Consider the following 25,143-nt stretch of genomic DNA (forward strand, 5'->3'; position numbering starts at 1 on the left):
TGATGCAGATGCCAAGTGCCTTGCAAAATAACAATATAGAATGAATGGCTATTTACATGGCATTCTAGTTTCCATCAAAAAGAATTAAGCATGGCCAATGCACCTAACCTGCACGTTCTTCGGACTGTGGGAGGAAACCGGAGCACCTGGAAGAAACCTATGCAGACTTGGGAGAACGTGCAGACTCTGCACAGACAGTGACCCAAGCCTGTCACGAGCTCAGTACATACCAAAATACCTCACAACCAGTGAAAGACTTGGGCACTGTCACTGTTACAATGTAGAAAATGTGGCAGCAATTGAGCAAGTGCATCAAAGCAGCCTCATCTTCCTCCTCCCCTTTTGAAGATAGTGACTCACAGTCAGCTGCCTCATTTCTGGATCTATTCTTGAAATTGGTGAGTTGGAGCCTGCAGTTCCACCAAATCCAGGCAATTTTTTCATGCTCCTCCTACCTCCACGTTAGCACTATGGTTGCTGCCGTTCCTGCTTGCTCTCTCGATTGGTTTCCTTTTCCCTGAAGTCACTTGCCTGCCTTGGCTGGCACCTGAGCTGAATAAAATTCAAAAAGGGTCCAGAAGGGCAGGGTGCATTGGCTGTGTTTGATGACTGTATCTTGCCACAGTTATGAGGATGAGACCAGAGGATAGGTTTTGATTGATCCTTGTATCTCCCCATTCTGGTGGGCCTAGTCCACATGCTACATGGATCACGCACAGTTTCACGGCTAATGTATTTAGGCCCACTTGGACCTCGCCAATGCTTCAGCGCAAACCAAACACTGAACTTGACTGATCTGCCCATATCGGACAGTGCATTTGCTAACTGCAACTTTAGCAGGCCTTTGGTTCACAGTTTTGTTTTTGTCTTCTTCAGGTTGAAGAACAGAAGCGACCTGCCACCTCACAAGTAAAACGCCAAGCTTCCATGTCAGCTGATGCCTCACAGAAAACTAATGTTCAAATTAAGATTAAACGGCACGGCTCAAGTAAGAACCCGGTTTTATTCACAATTTATTCCTTTTCAATCTTGCGTTCCATTTTAAAAGTTAATCTCATCCATCTGGGGGGGAGGAACAAGGTAGGCTGAACTAAAATGGTGAAACAAGTCAACTCAGGGACTGCCATGTGGATCGGTTGAGGCAGGCACAGCTGCTAGTTGGTGCACACCTGGCAAATCAGATAGAGTAAGAGTTTTAACAACACCAGGTTAAAGTCCAACAGGTTTATTTGGTAGCAAAATGTCTCTGTCTGCCTTGTTTGTGAGCTGATATCCACTCCATCTGACGAAGGAGCAGGGCTCCGAAAGCTAATGGCTTTTGCTACCAAGTAAACCTGTTGGACTTTAACCTGGTGTTGTTAAAACTCTTAGTGTGTTTACCCCAGTCCAATGCCGGCATCTCCAAATCAGATAGAGGCAGTGAGTCATTGACAGTGAGTAATGAGGTAAGCAAATTGGCTTGTTGGTTGGACTCCACTCTTGTTCAGAAGTTCCGATTTTTTTTGGCGGCTGGGGTGGCTACTTGGTAAATGAAGTACTCCCGAGTGCTAACCAAGATTCAGCTGCAACTTTGTGGGTGGCACGGTGGGACAATGGTCAGCACTGCTACCTCACAGCGCCAGGGACCCGGGTTCGATCCTGGCCTTGGGTGACTGTCTGTGTGGAGTTTGCACATTCTCCCCGTGTCTGCGTGGGTTTCCTCCGGGTGCTCCAGTTTCCTCCCACAGTCCAAAGATGTGCGGGTTAGATGGATTAGCCATGCTAAATTGACTCTTAGTGTCATGGGCACTCGCAGGGTGGGGTTATGTGGATTGGGCCTAGGTGGGATTGTTGTCGATGCAGGCTTGATCGGCCGAATGGCCTCTTTCTGCTCTATAGGGATTCTTTGATTCATTTGCTTATCAGAGAACCTTCACTGACTTTAGATCAATTTTCCAAAATACTCTGAGGGCTTATTGATTAAGTCACATGACTCATTTAAAGGCCTAACTGCTGCTTGCTTAATATTTTTAAAGGTTTAAAAGCTGTGCCACCACACAAATTGTAGTGATGGTTCTGTAGTGACAAAGATTCGCAGACATTTCTTTCACAGTCACTACAGCAAGATCCAAAGCCCAATATTAGGATTTTGACATTCTTTATTATGAAAAAGAGTACAGCATATCAAAGAACAAAGAACAATACAGCACAGGAACAGGCCCTTCGGCCCTCCAAGCCCGCGCCGCTCCCCGGTCCAGGATTGAATCCTGAATCCAGGATCCCCGCCCAATTTTCCTGCCTATCTACATCCTAATATCCTATCCACCGAGCTGTCCCTCACAGCTACGATGCTTTGTTCATCACAACCTCTTAACTCACCCCCACCCCCCCATTCCAGACCATGTGATCTCCAGGGAGAGGCGAAAACCCAGAGTGAAAACCCCAGGGCCAATATGGGGAAAAAAAAATCTGGGAAATTCCTCTCCGACCCCCTGAGGCGATCGAAACGAGTCCAGGAGATCACACTGGCCCTGATCAGAAAATGCTTCCCAACCCTATTCATTTCCACTTCTGCTTTACGAACACCATCTGAATTCCCTGCCCCCGAGACAGGTTCCCAACTATCCGCAGTCTCGCTCTGTACTGGCACCAGCAAGATGATCTTAGAATGAAGCCTTGAAACGAGAAACAAAGAACAATTAGCCCGCGCCGCTCCCTGGTCCAAACTAGACCACTCTTTTGTATCCCTCCATTCCCACTCCGTTCATATAGCTGTCTAGATAAGTCTTAAACGTTCCCAGTGTGTCCGCCTCCACCACCTTGCCCGGCAACACATTCCAGGCCCCCACGACCCTCTGTGTAAAATATGTCCTTCTGATATCTGTGTTAAACCTCCCCCCCCCTTCACCTTGAACCTATGACCCCTCGTGAACGTCACCACCGACCCGGGGAAAAGCTTCCCACCGTTCACCCTATCTATGCCTTTCATAATTTTATACACCTCTATTAAGTCTCCCCTCATCCTCCGTCTTTCCAAGGAGAACAACCCCAGTTTCCCCAATCTCTCCTCATAACCAAGCCCCTCCATACCAGGCAACATCCTGGTAAACCTCCTCTGTACTCTCTCCAAAGCCTCCACGTCCTTCTGGTAGTGTGGCGACCAGAACTGGACGCAGTATTCCAAATGCGGCCGAACCAACGTTCTATACATCTGCAACATCAGACCCCAACTTTTATACTCTATGCCCCGTCCTATAAAGGCAAGCATGCCATATGCCTTCTTCACCACCTTCTCCACCTGTGACTTTTTAAAGATGTATAGTGATGTAATAATTTTATTATAATACTGGTCCAATTTTGATCGATTTTGGATTGTTCCTTATGAAAGGAATGCCCGATACTGTTTCAAAAATGCAAACTTCTTTAACAGTTCAACAGACCGACAATGGGCAGGAGGTGGGATCATGTTTTAAGCTGCAGTGTTTGCTTTTCTTATGATGAAAGTCAAGTGTGAACAGAATCAGATTTTTCTTTCCGACAACGGGGTGGAAAATCTCCAGCCCCACTTTCTCGGTGGCGGGAGGTGGCGCACTGTTCACTGGTAGTGGGATTCTCTGGTCCCCCCCCCGCTGTCAATGGGATTTTCCATTGAGACTACCTCACGCTGCCTCAGAATCCACGGGAAAGGATGCGCTGCCAAGAGGGCCGGAGAATCCCATCGGTGTGAACAGCCGGAGACCCCCCCCCCCCCATCTCCGGTCCCCCTCGGTTTTTAGTATTTGTAAATTATAGATATTTCCAGACTTCTGACTCTAAACACAGAGGTCTGAATTTTCACTCGTGGGTCGGGAGTGCAAAGTCAGAATGACAGTTCTCTTGACAGTTCCAATGGGTTTGTGCACTTAGTACACACATTCGTGCTTCTTTTAACAATCCCAAAGGTGTCTATGAACCATATCAAAAAGGATACCCTGTGCCTCTAAAGAAGTCCAAAAACTTTAGACTTTCTCTTACCAGGTCTAATATGCATTAACCATGTTTTGGACATCCCACTAGTATTTTCCTGAGGCAAATTAATTTTAACATGTGCCTTCGTGAACCATGGATGTAAACATTAGAATTCTTCCCCCATTCTCTCCCCTGCAAGAAAGGCAAAGTCTGGGTTCAGGGGTGGGATTTCCAGATCCAAACTCCCACTGTCTGTCCGTAACATCTGTCCAAACTTCTGACCAAATTTCGATGGGTGCCAACCTGGAATTTACAAATGCGATACCTGGAAGGACACGGAGCTAGTAGCCTACTACACCAGTGTTTTGCCCAATCAGAATGACACGATTTTATCACTGCTTTTGATTATAAAATTAATTTAGGGAGCTGTAGGCCAGAATTTTACCGCCTCGCCCATCCCGGAATTGGGGTGGGTGAGGCTCGCAAAACGGAATTCTCCATTGGCCTCGGTCGGGATTTTACGAGCCTTGCTTGGGCAAGGCTCGTAAAATCCCGGCTGTAGAGGTCCTGCTAAGCCACCAGGGCTTTTTTTTAATTAACTAGACATACCACAACAGCACTTTCCAAGCAAGCTTCCCCTTCCCTAGTGAGAATATCAGAAAGTGACAGTTCCAACAGGCTTTGTCACTGAGACTGACTTGGAGAGAGCCAAGGTAGTTGCCTGTGCGTTTTGAGTTAAACTGTCTCTAATGAATGTACAGTCCAAGAGAAATGGGTACGGTATATTCAGATTTTGTATTTAAAAGTTGTAATGAAATGCATGCAGCCACCTCATTTAAAAAGAATAATAATGTGTTGGCAGTGCACAGTGGTTGTTTTCTGTTGTAACGAATGTAGCAGGTGAGGTATCCATAGTAAGTTTAAAACTCAAAAGAAATGTTCTCCCCATGTCTGTGTGGGTTTCCTCTGGGTGCTCTGGTTTCCTCCCGCAGTCCAAAAGACGTGCTGGTTAGATGCATTGGCCATGCTGAATTCTCCCTCAGTGTACCCAAACAGGCGTTAGAGTGTGGCAACTAGGGGATTTTCACAGTAACTTTATTGCAATGTTCACGTAAGCCTACTTGTGACACTAATAAATAAATAACATAACTTGTATGCGTTAGCTGAGGGTTTCAACAACGGTGGGAAAAAAATCCTGTCCATCAGAAAGTAATCAGAACCTCTTTACAGCAATGTTGCAAACAGTTATATTTGAGCCACGATTTGATCTTAAATGCATCAGTTCTGATTGTTTGTGGTCTGTGTCAGGGAGACATAGAATTAGGCTTCCAGCTAAACGAGTTTTGATGACCACAGGGTTGTCTTAAAGCTGCAGCATGTTGTATGCACTAAAGCTTAGGACAGACACACAGTTTAAATGTCATCATTCACACAGGAAATGGGAACGCTATTCCCCTGGCAACCTGGTTGCCTCATTGGTGTTCCTCTGCCAATTATTGCAACTGTTCCTTTGGGACCAGGAGAAACGATTTATTACAACAAAACTGGTGTGAATTAACAATAGTTTATTGCAATGAAATTGAGCTGCAATTTGAAGAGCATCCCAGGCCCAAAGGTACATTGTGCCATTTCTCAATTCATGTGCCTAATTAGTTAGTTACATTTGAAGGTGAATCTAGGCTAGATGTGGGGTTCATTGAATAACACAGAAAGAGGACATTCGTTCTATCATGCCTGTACTGGCCCTTTGAAACAGCTATCTCATAGAAATCATAGAAACCCTACAGTACAGAAAGAGGCCATGCGGCCCATCGAGTCTGCACCGACCACAATCCCACCCAGGCCCTACCCCCATATCCCTACGTATTTTACCCACTAATCCCTCTAACCTACGCATCTCAGGACAATAAGGGGCAATTTTAGCATGGCCAATCAACCTAACCCGCACATCTTTGGACTGTGGGAGGAAACCAGAGCACCCGGAGGAAACCCACGCAGACACGAGGAGAATGTGCAAACTCCACACAGACAGTGACCCAAGCCAGGAATCGAACCCAGGTCCCTGGAGCTGTGAAGCAGCGGTGCTAACCACTGTGCTACCGTGCTGCCCCTGCTACCGTGCCGCCCCTATCTAATTAAACCTGATGATGAACTCTTATGCGATATCTGAGGCAAGCCCTATGTGAGTCTCCTGCATTCTCCCAACATCAGAATAGTATGTTACACTTTGTCAAACCCTGGGAGTATGAAGGGCTAAGTGAGTCCAGTGGTGATCCAAGCTCACCACTCTACTGTCCCAGCCGAAACATCTGAACTAACTGAAGCTAGAAGAATGCAAATCCTTACAAAATAAGAGAAAATAATTCCGTATAAATGACGAGGCTTGTGTAAACATGAAATGCTGAGTCCACAATAGTGTTTGCACTCATGACTCAATCCCAGCTGTCAGGATGCCATCAGAGTTTACTTTAACACTCAAACACTGAATTCCAGCTCATGTATATCCTGAACAGATGACAGCTCATAACCTGCATTTCTTTTCATCACATTGCCTTTGTCACATGGTTACAAAGTGTTGAGATTAAACACAGATCGCACCAGGACCTGTGTTAACATTAGTATCCCATTGCTATCAGGGCACATAGCGAGTGAGCTTGCTTTCTACAAAGGAAAGACTTCACTAAATACGATGCACCTTGCTCAGAAATTCAAGGCCAACTTTATAGTGCAGTTCCTCCTTTAAAGGGCTAGGGACTACTGTACCCCCTTGACAAATGGGCACAAGAGTCCAGCATTAGTTTGTTAATTAACGCCTTCTACAAGAATTTTTTTTTTCCATGAACTTCATAACTAATTATTGAAACTTAAATAGATAACAACACAGACAATGTTATATTTATAGCCATTCTAAGCTGTTGAGTGCAGTATGGAATTTTACAGGACATTTCTTTATCAGGGGCTGGAACAAATCTGAACATTTAGAGACAATGGCTGGAATTTTACCGGCACGCCCGCCCCAGAATCGGGGTGAGCGAGGCTCGCAGAATGGAATTCTCCATTGGCCTCAGGGGGGGCTTTTAGAGCCTTGCTCGAGCGAGGTCGTAGAATCCTGGCCAATGGGTGCGATCCTACTGGCCATTCACGCCCCGCTACCGCTGCAAGTGAGAACGGAGAATTAGGCACTCAGCCAAACCTCCGTTCACTGCAGTGGGACCAGAAAAACCCGCCGGTGTGAACGGCCGGAAGATTCCACCCAATGACTGGAACTTTCCCAGGGCGAGGGATGCATTCAACCCTGTTGACAACGGCGGGGCCAGAAGATCCTACCACCGGCCAATGACAGGCCACCTTCATGCCAGGTTGTGCAGAAAGTTCCACCCAAAAACAATGGAATAAGTTTTTTTATTTATGCTGCTTGGATCCTGTGTCAGTCTAGGCAACAGCTCATCTGACATTTCAACAATTCCTACTGTGTACACAGTACATGCACACACTTTGAAAAAGGCTTTTTGGATGAAATTTCCTCATGCAACATTGCATTATGAAAGTCTATGTGGATGAAAAATAAATTTCAGTTCACTAGACAGTATTAAAGACGCGAGTAACTGATGGGGTTCTTTCATGTTGGTCGTTTGTTTGAAGTTAATAAAGAAATACACTGAGGCCTGAATTTTTGTAAAGACGGAAAGGGTCTCTGGCTTAGCCAAAATGCTGCCAGAGACCTAACTCTACAAGCTCCGCTCCTGAACCGGGCACCCAGCATTTTCGCTGAGGGATGAAATTGGAGACGAATTGCAGTTTGCTTATCCATAATTCACAGAGACAGCTGCCCATGTAAATGTGCAGCTGGCTTCAAACAAATCCAATTTTTGTCACTGGGATGTCCAAAACATGATTTGTGGCTGTCAGACCTTCCAGGAGAAGGACTAAAGCTGCCAAACATCTTTGGAGAGATAGTATACCCTTTTGGATATGTCCAGGGACACCTTTGGGAGAGGCCAGATACCCTTTAGGATTTTTAAAAGTAGACATAAATGCACATAAAAAGTGGATAAATGCATTGGAGCTGTCAAGGGAACTGTCAAGCTGTCAAGGGGACTGTAAAGGCTCATTGGAGCTGTAAAGCTGTTGAGGCATTTAAGTCACCCAGCCTTTATACATATTTTTTTAAATCATGCTGCATTTTTAAGGAAACAGTGCTTGCTATTTCACTCCATCTGTAGACCTAATCCAGAGGGGTTATCATTTATAGGATTTGTGCTACATGACCGATTTCACAAATTATCATTATCACCGTGATTTACCTGACAGTTCAGTTTGATTGACAGCTACAAGTGGTTACAAAGTCTTTGATGTGGGGTTGTGAATATAAATGCTTGTTTTACAAGGAGATTAAGCACTTGAATAAATCATTTGTTTATATAAGGAATTATGGGTGGAAATTTATGGCCCCTCCCACCTGCAGAATCTTTTGGTCCCGTTGAAGTCGATGGACATCTGAATAGCTCACCACATATTGACCCCACCCCCACCATGATGGGGCAGTAAAATTCCACCTTATCTTGTTGAAGTAACGTAACTAGTGAATGGGATTTTATGAAGGAGAGATTTTGTTTATACAAAAAATAAAGTTTGCAATAGACAAAGAATTTTATCTTTTTTTATCTGAGCATGAGTCCTGAGGTCTACCCATGGTGGATCCTGGGTGAGTTGGCATGGAAGATGTAAGGACAAAAGATAGTGGGTAAGGCCATGTGTTAGCAAGAGTTGGTACTAAGTTGGCATAGCTGCTGTAAAGGGCCATGGGTATGAGTGAGTGGCATATTTTGGAATAAAGGGTGTGAGGTGCAATGGGGCTGTGGAGACATGAAGTGGCATGAGTTGGCATAGTTGGGACATGGGGTGTGTGTGACAAATGGGGTGAGAACGAGAGGGTTGTTTTTTTCTGCAGCTGTGCCAAAGTCCCAGAAACCAAGGCGGACCTTTTAAACAGCTCACCTCTACACCCAGCAGCCCCTCCTCACTGTTTCTGGGGGGTGACTTGTTAGCACCCACACCCGGAACCAAAATCATACCATCCAGGGTACTTACTCCCGCGACAGGCTATGTGGCACGGGAATTTTTCTGACTCCATGCTCCTTATTCAGGAGTGAAAATTCAATCCTGGGGCATTTAAAAATTCTCACCCTTGTTTTCAAATTCCTCCAAGGCTTCCCCCCTCCCTTAGACTAATCTCTTCCAGCTCAACAACCCTCCGAGATATCTGTGCTCCTCTAACTCTGCCCTCTTGGGCATCGCCAATTTTAATCACTCCACCATTGGTGGTAATACCTTCAGGTGACTAGGTTCCAAACTCTGGATTACTCTCCACACACCTTTTCATCACCATGCCTCACTTTCCTCCTTTAAGACACTCCTTAAACCCAAGTCTTGGACTGAGCATTTAGTCATCTGAACGAATATCTTCTTAACTATCTCAAGCTTTGTCTTTTCATGCTCCTGGGAAGTGCCTTAGGATGTTTCATTATGTTAAGGATGCCACATAAATGTAAAGAATAGAGGAGCAGAATATTATTGAAATAGAGATTGACTGCAGAATGGTACTGAGGAATCTGGGTGTCCTTGTGCCTGAATCACAAAAGGTAGTAACAGCAAGTAAATAGAAAGGCAAATAGAATGTTGGTCTTTCTTTCCAGTATAAAAGTAGGGAAGTCTTACTACAACTGTACAGAACATTGTTGAGACTTTACCAAGAGTACGGTGTACAACCCTCTAGTTCTCACCCCATTTGTCACACACACACCATGCCCCAAATATGCCAACTCATGCCACTTCATGCCTCCTTCCTTCAGGAAGGATATACCTATATATTGGTGGATTCCTGGGATGAGGGGATTGTTTTATGAGGAGAGGTGGAGGAGATTGGGCCCTTACTCATTGGAGTTTAGAAGAATGAGAGGTGACCTTAATGAAACCTACAAGATTTTGAGGTGGCTTGACAGGGTGGATGCTCAGAGGAGGTTTCCCTGAATGGAGGAATCTGGAACCGGGAACACAGTTTAAAAATAAGTGGTCTCTCCTTTTAAGACTGAGCTGAGGAGGATGTCAGAGAGTCATTGCTCTTTTGGATGTTATTTTCCCCAGAGAGCAGTGGGCGATTGAAACATATTCGAGGTTGAGTTCGATTTTTGCTCTACAAGGAAGTCTGGAGTTATGGGGAGTGCAGGGAAGGCAGAAGAGTTGGGCTGAGCCCACAGTCAGATCAGCCATGAATCGACTGAATGGTCGAGCAGGCCCAGTGGGCTGAATAGCCTATTTCTGCTTCCACTTCATATGATCTGATAAGTTGTACAACAGGTTCGACACTTGCTGAAGTTGAATTTTAATATTTAGGTATTACGGTTTGCCTCCAAACATTTTTCCCTCTGAGTGAAAGCTGCTGAAGGCTTTTTTTGTTCCAGTTTAAATTGCTTCAGTGATTTGCAGTGATCAGCACTAGAGATCCCAAGCAGTGTTTTCTTCAGTTTTGAATGCAGAAGAGCACTTTTCCCAAAGGGAAAAGCACTCTAATCTATCTCAACCTTTACAAAGTAGTAATCAATGTGCCCACGTGCAGGACAGAGCCCTATAATCAATCACTGCTGTGAAAACAAATCTAACTTACAATGCAGCATGCAACTATTGAAACCGAATGAACATTTCTTTTAATATCTCAAAGTCTGTCAGTGACAACGTTCCAGGAGCAGGTGTTTGAGCCTCTAGGTTACAGTTCAGTAAAGGAGACACGAGTTCTGTTTCTTCATAAAATACCTTTATTTCTTTGATCCAACCCACACACAATTCTCCATCAACACCCAGTGCCACCTGTAACCCCTTTATATATCAGTGACTTCTATTGAATAATTGACATCAAATTAGGACTTAATTGGAAGGTCTGTTAGTTCATTGCTAACAGCAGTATTTGTTGGTTCTCCACTTGGGACTGAGGTTCCTCTGTGGTTCAGCATTCCTGAGAGGCCATTAACTGCAGCTGGAATTGTCCGGCCGTTCACGCCCCACTGCTGCTGCCAGAGAGGATGGAGAATTCGGTAGTGAGCTAAATCCCTGTCCACTGCAGCGGAATGGGAAAATCCCATTGATGTGAACAACTGGAGGATCCCACCCCACGTATTCTTAAAGAAGGAGCCTGACTACAGTAGGGCAAAGAAGAAACTGACTACAGTAGGGCAACATTAGAAAGGCCTTTGGCAAGGTTCCAGATGGTAGGTTGTTGCATAAGGTTAAATCTCACAGGATCCAGGGTGAGGGAGCCAATTGGATACAAAATTGGCTTCATGACAGAAGACAGAGGGTGGTTGTAGAGAGTTGTTTTTCAAACTGGAGGCTGTGACCAGCGGTGTGCTATTTGTCATTTATATTAATGATTTGGCTGAGAATTTAGGTGGCTTAGGTTAGTAAGTTTGCAGATGACAACAAGATTGGTGGCATAGTGGACAGTGAAGAAGGTTATCTAGGATTGCAACGGGATCTTGATCAATTAGGCCACTGGGCTGATGAATGGCAGATGGAGTTTAATTTAGATAAATGCGAGGTAATCGAACCAGGGCAGGACTTACTCAGTTAATCGTAGGGCGTTGGGGAGAGTTATAGAACAAAGAGATCTAGGAGTACAGGTTCATAACTCCTTGAAAGCGGAGTCACAGGTGGACAGAGTGGTGAAGAAAGCATTCGGCATGTTTGGTTTCATTAGTCAGAACATTAAATACAGGAGTTGGGACGTCTTGTTGAAGTTGTACAAGACATTGGTAAGGCCACACTTGGAATACTGTGTACAGTTCTGGTCGCCCTATTATAGAAACGATATTATTAAACTAGAAAGAGTACAGAAAAGATTTACTAGGATGCTACCGGGACTTGATGGTTTGATTATAAGGAAAGGCTGGATAGACCGGAACTTTTTTCCCTGGAGTGCAGGAGACTTGGGGCTGATCTTATTGATGTCTATAAAATAATGAGGGGCATAGATAGGGTAGATAGTCAACATCCGTTCCCAAAGGGAGGGGAGCCTTAAACTAGAGGGCATAGGTTTAAGGTGAGAAGGGTGAGATGCAAAAGGGTCCAGAGGCAGTTGTTTTATTCAGAGGGTGGTGAGTGTCTAGAACGAGCTGCCAGATAGTAGTAGAGGCGGGTACAATTTTGTCTTTTAAAAAGCATTTAGACAGTTACATGAGTAAGATTGCTATAGAGGGATGTGGGCCAAATATGTGCAACTGGGACTAGCTTAATGGTAAAAACTGGGTGGCATGGACAAGTTGGGCCGAAGGGCCTGGTTCCATGATGTAAACATCTATGACTCTTGACCCCTGTATCTCTTTTCTTCTGTATCTCTTTTCTTCTGTGTCGCTTTTCTCCTGTGTCTGCTTTTTCTGTGTCTCCTTTTCCCTGTGTCTCATTCCCGTGTCACTTTTCACCTGTTTCTCTTTCCCCCTATTTCTATATTTCCCTGTTTCCAATGTTGTAAACCTCTATGACTCCAACCAAACACAAATAAAGCAAAGGAAAATGACCTGTGAAAGTGGACCACTTGTGTGGGAACATCTTGCAGGAGGGTTTTTTTAAAAATTCTAGATAATTGTATTAGCTGCAAATATTTGCCTATATTTATTAACCTCCGGTTAAAAATTAACGATGATGGAATACTCTCCATATTAAAGAAATAGGTTGATATATTAATGGTACATGTTAATTTGTCAATGACCCAAACCGGGGATTGAACCCAGGTCCCTGGCGCTGTGAGGCAGCACTGCCTTACAGCGCCAGGGACTTTGGTTCAGTTCCTGGCTTGGGTCACTGTGCGGAGTCTGCACATTCTCCCCGTGTCTGCATGGGTTTCCTCCAGGTGCTCCGGTTTCCTCCCACAGTCCGAAAGATGTACTGGTTAGGTGCATTGGCCGAGCTAAATTCTCCTCCGTATACCTGAACAGGAGCCGGTGTGTGGTGGCTAGGGGATTTTCACAGTAACTTCATTGCACTGTTAATGTAAGCCTACTTGTGACACTAATAAATAAACTTAAAACTGAAACTTAAACTGTATCTATTTGCAGAGAGCCAAGAAACATACATTTAATGACATGTTTTTTACACATGTTGGGAATTTGAGAAATACACCTATCTTTAGAAATTCTTTTCATAGCGAAGCACACCCTTTCTCCACTGGAACTCATAGTTTAATAATGGCAGAGGCTGGAATCCCAAGCATGAGCATTATGTCCTTATCTCACCACATGGGAATCAAATTACACTTTCAAATGAAAATCTATTTATTGAAAACAAATTTTTAGCTCACCACCTGTAGCTTGATGCCATCCCTATTTTTCAGATGCAAATCAGTCAAAATATGGGAAGACCCGAGCGGAAGAAGATGCAAAGAGATGGCTAACTGAGAAGGAAGCACTTGAAAATCAGAAGAATTCAATTCGCAGAGAATTGATGCAGCTCCGCAAAGAGAAGAAAGAGTTCCGTGAAGCTCTGAAAGTTTGCACAGGTACAGCCTTCACCTTACTCCTTGAAACACAAGGAACCTTGGAAGCTCAGTAATATGTTTGTAACAAATCTATTGGTACTGGAATCAATCAACTATTAACTACATTACTGGGTCAACATTCAAAGATATCAGACTTTGAATAGCAGGAAGCCATTTTCAGTATTTTTATTCTTACTTTTGCAACAATGAGCCAAAGGTTTGGAAGCAAACCTTGAGTCCAATTGCTAATGTGGGGAAAAAAGAATTTGGGTTTGCATGCAATTGGAATTTTATTTTGTAGTTGCTTTCATTTTTTTTCCCCATCAAAGTGGCACACTGATACTATAGAAAGAAAAAGTATGGTAAGTTCTCCAGGGGTTCAGGCACTTTGCCAAGAAGCATGCAGGCTCAGTACCTGGTTTGTGCTCAGGTAAATGATCTCAGGCTGTTATGGGACCATGGGCACCACAATCGATCTCAATGTTCCCACATTGGTAATTGGCAAAGCTGGGCAGAGTTCCTACTTCTGACACTGGAAATGCACATGTGTGGAGAAAAGGGGGAGAAGAACACAAGTTGAGGATGCGGCATATTTTTCTCCTCAATTTTCCAGAAGTTGCTGTCAGTTTTATACAGGTGACGTGGAGAACCAACAGTTTGACCATCATTACAAATGTTAATTCTGGGCCATCAAATTCACTCACTCTAACTTACACTTGCTACTTGATTCTTAATGTGGGATTTTCTGCCCCTCCCCCCCCCCCCCCCCCCCCCCCGCCCTCTCCCCATGGCCTGTTTTCTGTTTTGAGAAGGCAGCTTGCCAGTGGCTGGCAGCGGGATCATCCAGCCCCACCGCTGTCAGCCGAGTTTCCCATTGTTCGCACCAGCTGCAGGCCGCCGTCGGTGGGCCTGGAAGATTGCGCCGACGGGAACGGCTGGAGTTGTGCTCCGTTAGTCTATTAGTTGTACGGTCCATCAATCTGATGAGTTAAGGAGAGGAACCATTGCTAGCCATATTTACCCAGGTCCGAAATGTCCTGTATTCCTCGTTGCAATGTTATCAGCGCTTATTTTCAGCAACTCCTTCGGAAGAATGTAAAAAACCTAAATACACAAGGGCAAATCAGGACCATTATCTGTTTCACTTATTTTTCTATAGCTTCTATTGCCATCTAGTGGCTGACAACAGCACAGTTATCACCTCGCTAGGTGAAAGTAAGGACTCATTTGTCAATTAGGAAGAGATAACAGATTCTGTCCTGGTCAGTACTTATCCTTCAACCAACCAAATAGGTTAATTGATTCTTATTTCGTTGCCATTAACGTCTTTGTGTGTATAACTTTGTTGCTGTGTTTGCCTAAAAAAAAAGTAATAACAAAAATAATTCATCGGCTAAAACAAGTGTTACGTGACATGTGAAAAACACTTGAGTGTAAGTTTTATTTCACCTCAATAAATCTGTTGTTGATTTTTTTCTTTAAAGATTAGTTTGAATTTATTCTCTGGTGGTGAATTGTACAGATTTGGCCAAACCCACAACATCTAGACACACAGTATAGAAGCTTTCACGATAATCTTTCACAGACCAACAGCAGTGTTTCAGTCTTTCGCTGGAAATGTTGGGAGGATCCTCACTCTTGCCATTGCGATGGAGTGAGGGCAGCACCTATGGATGTTGCTCATCATTGCCAGTGTGGTGGTCTGGAGGAGTGTACTTGTCTTCCCGTCCATCAGCTTTTCTTTTTGCCTTCTGATATCAGCCAACCTCTTTCTCAATTTCTGATGGTGAAAAGGTTCACGGAAATTGTCCATTTTTGGTTTACGTCGCACGAAGTAAGAACATTAATTAGGGCATTAGCAGAACTCCCTCTGCTTTGTAAAGTAATTGGGAATTTGAAGCAGATGAAATTAATTAATCGGAGACACAAACAGAAAATGCTGGAAAATCTCAGCTGGTCTGACAACATCTGTGGAGAGAGAACAGAGCCAACATTTCGAGTCTGGATGACCCTTCATCAGAGAACAGTCCTCCCTCACCACCCCCCCCCCCTCCCCCACCCCGATAAAAGCCCCGTACAGCATGCCACCAAGCCATGAGTAAATATTTTGTTATTGCAATCTTACTAATTTGAGGCAAATCTACTCTTTAAAAGGTATATCTTATTGCTCCAAATTTAAAGATGATATGCACACAAATTATTTCCCGTTCTTACTTCGGTTATCTTAATTCAAAGATGGGGAATCGTTTTATGCATCTTGAACCCCGAATTAATTCAAATTGGCGTGATTAATCCAGTGCTTGAAGCACCTCAGACTTCTGAAGGCACCATAAACTGATTGATCGAATCATTTGACCAATTCTGAAATGAATTTATTTGAAAAAATGATTATTTCATGAATTCTAAATATTATACATTTAACTGACCATCTGTGGAAGTGCCTTAGATATATCAGCTGTATACTTCATTACTTTGGATTGCCCTTTCCAATTACAATCTCTCCTTTCACTGATTTAATTACTGTGAAAATATTGCTGATAAACCAATTGTGGAATCCTTTACAGATGCAGTGACTGAAAGCTCTTGGCATTTAAAGGGACAATATTGGCTTGAGAGATAGAGAAAAAAGTCGAGGATGCCTAACATCTATCATTATGAGTCTGCTGTAATGTGCATGATAAGCCAAAATTATCACATTGAACGCACTCACAAATAACGTTGCTCTGAATTGTACAACATGCGATAATTATTCTGGTTTTCCCAAACCTTGCCAATTTGCCCCATAAAGACATTATTTTACATTATTATTTTTCTAGTGCAACACAGCGCCCACCACCACACTGTTCATTGTTTGTTGTGTCAATGTGAAGGCAAGTTTCCTAATTACAAAATATCATTTTGTGTGCTTTAGCTGATGAAGATGCAGTGCTGTCAGTTACAACATCACTGGAAAAAAGAAAGAAAGGTAAGAAACTGACATAAGAAAATAATTTTTATCTAAAAAAATTATAAAAATATATACTTAGTTGTTGTGAATTTCAGTGAATATAAGCAACACAATGACATAGTCCATTCATGCACATTACCATGAAATGGAAGGACAATTACTCATTCTCCCTATTTCACCAAGCTCTTAGTTGCTATCATGTGAAGAATGTCTGAGCGTTTATTTTGTTTGGCACCTCTGCGCAATGGAATGGAAAATCATAATATTGTCACTGTTGCTCACTTCCTAGTAACACACTGAAAAGTGGCAGAGGCAGAACCCTAGAGTACACCATCACAGATTACGGCATGAGTTGGAGGGGGAGAAGTGTGGGGAGGAATGAGTTTAATACCTTCATAGGTTTAAGGGAATGGGAGGCATATGAAAGGGGTTTAATTATTGGCAAGAAATTGAACTGACTGACGTGGAAATAAGATTGCCAGTGAAGATGGGCACAGCTGCTTCAAGTCATTGATACATGATCACAAAAACACACAAACAATGAACCTCTGCCTTGTCACTAGATCACTGAATTAATCTGATTAACAATTGAATCACACAGCCAAGTTTCATCCCAGATCTCCACTGAGGAAAGTCTGCATTTGAATGTCTGGGGGAGAGAAGATTTCCTCTGTGTGTGAGGTGGAACCAAATTATACCCACATTAATTAAAAATAAGTTAACATGCTGGAGGGATAACTTTTGACCATGATCAGAATTGGGCATGACTGTGCAGGAACTAATCTGCCAAGATTCATTGCCATGCTAACTCATGAACAGTAAAATGTTGGGTGCGATACAGTGAGAGGTGACTGGCAAACCATGCAACTATACTGCAACATGTGTTAGCACTTCCAGAAGAGGTGAAGAAATTAGCAAGCAAAAAAAGCAATACATGAACCGTGGACCAGCACAATATCAAGGGCCAGGCATAACCAATCTTAATTGCTCCAAACCAAGTCACATTTAGACTTTTCCAAGTAACTTACCATTGGTCCAATTGAACTCTTCAGATTAAGCTACACCTTAGCAATATACTCATCCCGGCTTGGGACACTGTCTGTGTGGAGTTTGCACATTCTCCCCGTGTCTGCGTGGATTTCCTCTGGGTGCTCCGGTTTCCTCACACAGTCTGAAATTCATGCTGGTTAGGTGCATTGGCCATGCTAAATTTTCCCTCAGTGTACCTGAACAGGCGCCGGAGTGTGGCAACCAGGGGATTTCCACAGTAACTTCATTGCAGTGTTAATGTAAGCCTACTTGTGACACTAATAAACGTAAATTACATGCCTTTGGTAATCCTTTAAAGAGGTTTCATTTTAAATGTCAACAAGGAACATGCACTATGCACATGGTGATTGGTTTAAAGTACATAATATGGACATTTTTCACAGGTAAAAAATCTCAAATTGCTCTGGAAGAGAAGATAAGAACGCTTGAAGAAAAATGTAAAGATAAAGAGACTGAGCGGGTCGAGTTGGAACTCAAATTAACACAAGTAAAAGAGAATCTGAAGAAAGCTATTGCAAGGGGAGCAGAAATTAGTTTATCCATCGACTCCAGGTCAGACTCTTCTGGTCTGCAGGTACTTGAAAAATTTTATTTTTGAAAGAGAAATGGAAATAAATTGTGAAAAATAAAATAACAAACCTTAACATCTTCTAATCATTACATATTTAAGTTTAGTTATCATTTAGAAGAGTGAGAGTTGATCTCATTGAAGAGCACACATTTTTATAAGGCTCGACAGGGTAGATGTTTCTCTTGGCTGGCAGGGGCATCTAGTTCCAGGGGACACAACCTCGGAGTAAGAGTTAGGCCATTTAGGACCAAGATGAGGAGGAATTTTTTCAGTCAGAGGATGGAGAATTCTAAAGATTCACCATCCTCTGACTGAAAAAATTCCTCCTTCGAGGGCTGTGGAGACTCAATCATTGAGCATGTCGTCAATAGATTTTTAGATACCAATGACATCAAGGGATATGGGGATAATTCCGGAAGATGGTGTTGAGATAGAAGATCAGCGGTGATCCAGTTGAATGTCGAAGCAGACCCAAGGGGGCAAATGGCCGACTCCTGCTCCTGTATTCCTATGTTTGTTCAGTTGCTAGAATTTTTTTCTCTTTCAAGTTTAAAGGTTGTCAGTTTAAGGCCCACTCCAGTACTTAAGCACACAGTCTATATTTGATGCCTGTACATACTGGCCGGAATTTTCTGGCCGTTCTCGCCGGTAGGATCTTCCAGTCCCACCAACCATGAACCCCTGCTGCATGCTTCCTGGCATCGAGGAGGTAGGGGGTGTATCGAACAGGAAACCCCTTTGACAATGGCAGAATCTTGTGATCCTACCACCATCCATTGGCGGACAGCTGCTGCCACTGCGGGGGGTGAGGTGGAAAATCCCACCCACTGCATTTTCTCAGTCTGTCAGAGACATGTTAGACTAACCTACCAATTGGGTTAGCTGGGTGGAAAAAATGTTGTTACACTATTTATAAGAGAGCAGGAAGTTCTGCTATTCTGACCAATGCTCCTCCTTCAAACAGCATCAACAAAAACAAATGAATTGATCAATCATCATCTTGGTGTGTGCGGAAGCTTCCGAACTCTTTACACAATAAGTCATTTCACTTTTATTAGTAATTCATTGTTTGTTTGATGCATTTGCAAGAAATATAATAAAACACCATCTAAATGCAAGTTTTGTTTGATATAAGTGGAAGAAAATTTCCAGAAACCTTTCACTAAAGAATTAAAATGGTTACCTTAAGAGGGAAGTTTCTGTTTACCAGAATTCAATCCAATCCAAAATGATAGAATGAAAGTTCCCCTTCTTGCTGCCCTAATGCCCCCCTTAATAAAACGATTCACTGTTTCTAAACTCCATCCCTCTAATAATGAAGGACAAAATTCCATTTACCTATCTTAGGGGGTCTATCTTCGGGGGTCTGCCCCTACTGCGCAATGGGAAACCTCCGAAGATAGTACCCCCTTCCTTCCAGCCTTTTTGAAAAGGCTTTGTTTTAAAACTGCCTGTCCACCTCCACCCTGCTGCTCATGCATTATGGTGTTGACAGCGTATTATCGGAGTTAATTAGCTTGTTGAGACCCTTGATTATTTATTTAGTTATGGAGGCATGCTGCCAATTTCAGCATCTGCCCACCTACCCTGTTATGGGGGTGGATTCAGGAGTTGGCAGGAAGATAGTGGGGTTGACATTTGCCCTATTTTATATGCTCCCTTAATAAAAAACATGCCCCTAAAATTCAGCCCATAGTGCAGAGATTCCTTTTCACATTTGATAACTCAAGACTAAAGTGTATGACAATGCTAACAGCTCCAGAACTAAATGAACAAATGTTGAATGTATGATTATGTTTAAAAATGTCTACATTCGTGTGAATGAGTGGTCCAGTTTATAAATGTCATCTTGTGTTCTCACAGACTGAAAATAATTACACAGAACATCATTTCATTCCTGTGAACTGTGCCTCAGAAATGAGAAAGAGAGCTCCCACCATGGTATCTTCCAGTAAAGGCTGCGTCTTACAGAAAGCGAAGGTATCAGTTTTGTTCAGATATCCTGTCCCCAGTAGAAAACAATGAGTCATATTAACTAAGAGAAAAGCAAAACACTGTGGATGCTGGAATCGGAAACAAAAACAGAAAATGCTGGAAAATCTCAGCAGATTTAAAAGCATCTGTGGGCAGAGAATAGAGCCAACGTTTCGAGTCTGGATCGTCCAGAATTGAAACATTGGCTTTATTCTCTCTTCTGGTAATAACAGACGTAAAATGCAATAGCAAATTCTGCTTTGCAACTGCATTTTAGGTTCAACTATCATGTATGTATTTAATGGAAAATAATTTAGGCAGTGATAATGTTACCAGATAAGTTGTGTTTCTATCTTATTTCTGAGAGTTAATACTGATGCTTATCTGGGTGTAGTTTATGGCAGTGAATCCCAGGGCGGGATTTTCCGATCACGCTCATCCCAAGATCGGAAATGGACCTTTGCATCGTCCGTGTCCCGCCTGCTACGATTCCCGAGGCGGGCGGGATGGGAAAATTCCGCCCAAGATGTCCTGGAACCATTCTCACACAACGCACAAACTGTGCACTCCTTTGAACCTTTACCACCACCGCCCCCCCACCTCCCCAAACCACCACCAATCCCCAGTGTTTCACTTGCCACTGTTCAATGCAGGGTTTGGCTTGAGAGTTCAAAACCTTCAGCTCTTTAGGGCTACATGGCTGTGGTAGATGCCATTCTAGGCAACGTTTCATTATTCAGGATGCCTCTTCACAGCCATTGTGGACAGATGGCGTTGTACAAAGCCAATTACACTCACTTTTAATCATACCTGTTTGTTGATGTATAAGAGGTTTTAGTAATTTGGCAATGTTTTTCAAATGGGCAGAAAGATAGAGAAGCTATTTATTGAATTCAGTACCAAATTCAATGGCCCAGGCATTGTAGTCAGCAGCAAACAAATGGTACTCACTGTAATCTCTGTTATGTGGATTTCCCCTTTTCCAATGTGGATTTGAATTTGACACAAAACAAGGGGCTCTCCAGACATCCAGCAACAATCACAGTGAAGGGTTTTCACAGAAAGCAGGCCACGCATGAAAATGCACTGTTTATCCTTCACTTCTTACCAATTTTATGAAGAACAAAATAAAAACTGGGATACACATATGAAAAGCTAAAACATAAAAGATATTCATTTAAATCTATTCATTGTATTACAAAATTAATAGTGATATTACAGCACGTGAAATGAAGTTTTCATCAGTTATGTGATTTCTAAAGATTGTCGTCTCCAGGTTCTTTCAACAGTGCACCCTGTGGAGGAGCAGGGAATCATTGACAGCAACATCTGGATTTTTGCTTTTAACTGCGTGTGTTCAGATTCCAGAAGTTGCTGTCAGTTTCAGAAGCAAACGCTATCATTAAACAGCAAACTCTGGGCAATTATACTGACAACTAAGTAAAATCCTTGTGGGCACAATACTAATGCAGCAAACTATTTAATATTGCACAATGTACTTCACCTCACGATAAGAACAAATCAAAAAAAATGAAGCTGCTTCTTCACAATTCAGTTTGGCAAATGAAATTCTAACAAAAGATTTATTTTCTGTTTTGAATTATAGGAATGGGAGAAGAAGACAGGGACATGAAAGGGAATGAGGAAGGTGGATGCAATGGATTATTTATTAAGTTGGAAGGAATGTAATAAATTTCAACTTTATCAAAGCTTGTCAGTTTTCATAATGTGGAAAGTGATGCCATGCATTCCTGCTCAAGCAGAAACTCCAAATGGAAGGAACATGTTAAGAATGTTATAGGATGTGGAGTAATGAGTTTGCCTTAACTGCCTGGTTATTATGCTTCAAGGTCAAAATTTTACTTTAAATTACAAGGTCCAGATCATTTCTCCAGCATGTCAAAAAACTCATCTTCCTTTAACTTGTAATAATTGTTATAACGAAAACTGGAATAAAAATCCGACACATGCAAGCATAACTCAAAGACATATAAATTTTTATCTATGACCGTATATTAAGTACAATAAATGCCTTCAGGGGAAAAAATCAGGAATAATTAACAAGTAACTGATCATGACTCATTCTGATCAACTGCTAGATTTTGGACTAGATTTGAATATTTTCCAGTTTATGCATTGTGTGTTTCAGCTTTAAACACGAGTACAAAAACACTGTGATTTTTCTCTATAACTGTGAGCTCCTTGAACTAGGATTGCTTTGGGATGAGAGCTAGACCGCTCAACTAATGGTTAAAACAAATCTGAATATTGAACAAATTTTGGACTGACTGAAGGTTAGTTGCAACATCAATGCACAATTCATGCCCACACATTACTATCTCATGGTGGTATTTCACTCTGTAATCTCTCCCACCCCACAAGATCTCTAAATTCAGACAGATCTATTAACATCTTTAACATCTGCAATAAATCCCTTAAATCCCTTTGTTGACAGCTACCGACTCAGAGACTCTTTTCTTGGTAGTCAGCTATGCCATAAGGTAAATTTCTTCGAGTACCTACTTCTCTGCAAGGCATGTGGATATTATATTATCAAGCTCTGTGCCCCCTCAGCCCCACTGTTGCCCCATTACATGTATATTATTTATTACTGTAACACCATGTCTCCTATAAGACTCTGTCCCTCCAATGAAAACAATGTCAGTTGCTTGAGTCCGTGTTCATATCTCAACTGGATACATATACAACAACCACAGCCTGCTCACGAAAACTAGGAACGATCCAATAATATTTTGCCAACATCATGACACAGGAGTTTATTAATAAAATAACATTGGCGCTTTGCAGGAGCGTGAATAATTAGAAGTAGAAATGTAATGTGGTTCACCAGTACTTGGCCATATGAGTTCACCAGTGCCATGCTGTACTGTGTACTGGTCATAAACCAACCATATATATTTATATAGTGGCTTTAACATAATGAAAAAAATAAATCACAGGGAGCATCAGAAAATAAAATTTGACACCAAGCTACGTAAGGAGATATAGATCCGATAATCAAAAACTTGGTCAAAGAGCTAGGTTCTAAGTCGCACCATAAAAAAGGAGGAAAGTGAGATAAATAATTCCAGAGTTTAGGTCCAAGGCGTCTGAAGGCACAGCGGCCTATATTGAAACAATTAAAATTCAGGATATTCAAGAATTGGTTGAATGCAGATAACTTGGAGGATTGTGGGGCTAGAGATCACAGTGGTGGGAAGGGGGCGACCATTACCATTCATTGACTTTGACACTGCATTCAAAAAACATTTGGCAAGAGGCTTTCCAACACTGTTGGGCTAAAGTTTGCACTTTGTACAAAGGAATTTCTACTTATAATCCACAAGTCAACAAAAGTCGGAATAACTCCTGATTCATTTTGAATCAACAATGTGCTTTTCTTAACAGATTAAAAATGTTAACATGCAACAGGATTTTTGAACAAGTCACAGCTATTAATATTCGGTTTTCAATTCTCAGCTTGGGTGAATCTCTGTGCGGAGTTTGCATGTTCTCCCTGTGTCTGCACGTGTTTCCTCCGGGTGCTCCAGTTTCCTCCCACCGTCCAAATAACATGCTGGTTAGGTGCATTGGCTATGCTAAATTCTCTCAGTGTACCCGAACAGGCGCCAGAGTGTGGTGACGAGGGGATTTTCACAGTAACTTCATTGCAGTGTTAATGTAAGCCCCTACTTGTCACACAAATAAATAAACTTAAAACTCAAAATCAGTACCTTTCCTTAACATTTGAGAAGCCATAGAACTCAAAATGGAGGCTGAAAGCCTCCGACCTCGTTCACGGCTAGGATTCTCCGGTGGCGCTGGAAGTGAATAGAGTTTTGGCTGGAATGCAAAATTCTCCATTCTTGCTAGCGGAGTTGGAGGGGGTGGAATCTTACAGTCTGGTTTCAATGCTCCTGCCAATTAATTGCCATTAACACAAAACATTACAGGTCAAGACAAAATAATTCTTTAAAAAAACAGTTCTGTGTTTCAAGTATGATCTGAACAAATTTCTAATTTTCTATATTTAGTTCAGTATGATGTATGGTATAAATGTTTTCTGAAAATGCACATTTTGAAAGTAACTGTAAATTTATGGAATTAATTTGCAATTTCTGTGATTTAACCTTAACATGTTGTCCCAACCAACTCTAGGCTCAATTTTGCTAGCGTTACTCACTGGATGCTAGAGTTTTCTGCTTGTTCATTTAATTGTTAAAGTTTTCATATGCACCTGTATATATTTAGGGACCAATGCTGTGGACAATTTTTAGTCCAATCTCGGAGATTTCTTTGCGAGTTGACTGAATTGTGATATTAAGTCGTATAGAATTTGACTGTCAGCAGTTTTTAATTTGCAACAAAATACTGTTTAATTTGTAAGCACTTTAAAGGGATAAGGTTCCGCGTATATTTAAGGACCAATGAACAGTTTTCTTAATAACCTGATCTGTGGTCAAATGTTAATTATGTACCCTCTCTACCCCCACCCTCAAAAATAAAAGTTTTTTTCAGAGAATGTTGTAATTGTGTGCACTGAATGACTGCCACCCATTTTTCAGAGACTGTGAACTGACATTGTGATACAGAGTTAGTCCTGCTGCTTTTGTTGCACTTTAGCTTATTGGCAAATCACTGGCAGGATAATTTCATGTGAACTTCACTATGTTTTTCGATAGCTCCCAGGTCACAAACAACTCAAACAACAGAAGTCATCAGAATTTTGAAATGGTTTAGGACAGTAAACAGTGAAATAACTTTTTTCACTGGTTGGTGAATCAGTAACAAGGAGTCATTATCAGTCGGAAAATGTGAGGGAAGGTTAAGTGTGCTTTTTTTTTTACTCACTGGGCGGCATTTAATCCAGGTAACGGACCTTTCTCCTGCTAGCTGGAGAGCCAGTGAGAATCCTGAGAGCCCTGCCCCCTATCCTTTCCTCTGATATCACCCTAGTCAGCCACCCCCTTCCTGCCCTCATTCACCTGTAATGTGATTTGATTTGATTTATTATTGTCAGCTGTATTGGTACACAGTGAAAAATATTGTTTCTTGCGTGCTGTACAGACAAAGCATACCATTCATAGAGTACATAGGGGAGAAGGGAAGGAGAGAGTGCAGAAAATTGTGTTATAGTCAGAGAAAAATCAA

At 42.3% G+C, this 25,143-nt stretch overlaps 1 protein-coding gene across 4 annotated transcripts in view; it reads left to right on the top strand.

Annotated features, from left to right (window-relative positions):
- The window catches only part of afap1l1a (actin filament associated protein 1-like 1a), a 179,252-nt gene extending 154,740 nt beyond the window's left edge, over nt 1-24,512 (top strand). For all 4 annotated transcript variants that reach the window (XM_078231138.1, XM_078231136.1, XM_078231139.1 and 1 more), the window contains 6 exons: nt 877-988; nt 13,307-13,471; nt 16,362-16,415; nt 17,831-18,021; nt 19,882-19,998; nt 21,599-24,512. In XM_078231138.1, coding sequence (XP_078087264.1) covers nt 877-988; nt 13,307-13,471; nt 16,362-16,415; nt 17,831-18,021; nt 19,882-19,998; nt 21,599-21,625 — 666 coding nt within the window. In that variant the 3' untranslated portion in view covers nt 21,626-24,512. The remainder of the gene's footprint in view (nt 1-876; nt 989-13,306; nt 13,472-16,361; nt 16,416-17,830; nt 18,022-19,881; nt 19,999-21,598) is intronic.
- The last annotated feature ends 631 nt before the right edge of the window (nt 24,513-25,143 follow it).

Source organism: Mustelus asterias, chromosome 16 (genome assembly GCF_964213995.1).
Source record: "Mustelus asterias chromosome 16, sMusAst1.hap1.1, whole genome shotgun sequence".
Lineage (NCBI taxonomy): Eukaryota > Metazoa > Chordata > Chondrichthyes > Carcharhiniformes > Triakidae > Mustelus > Mustelus asterias.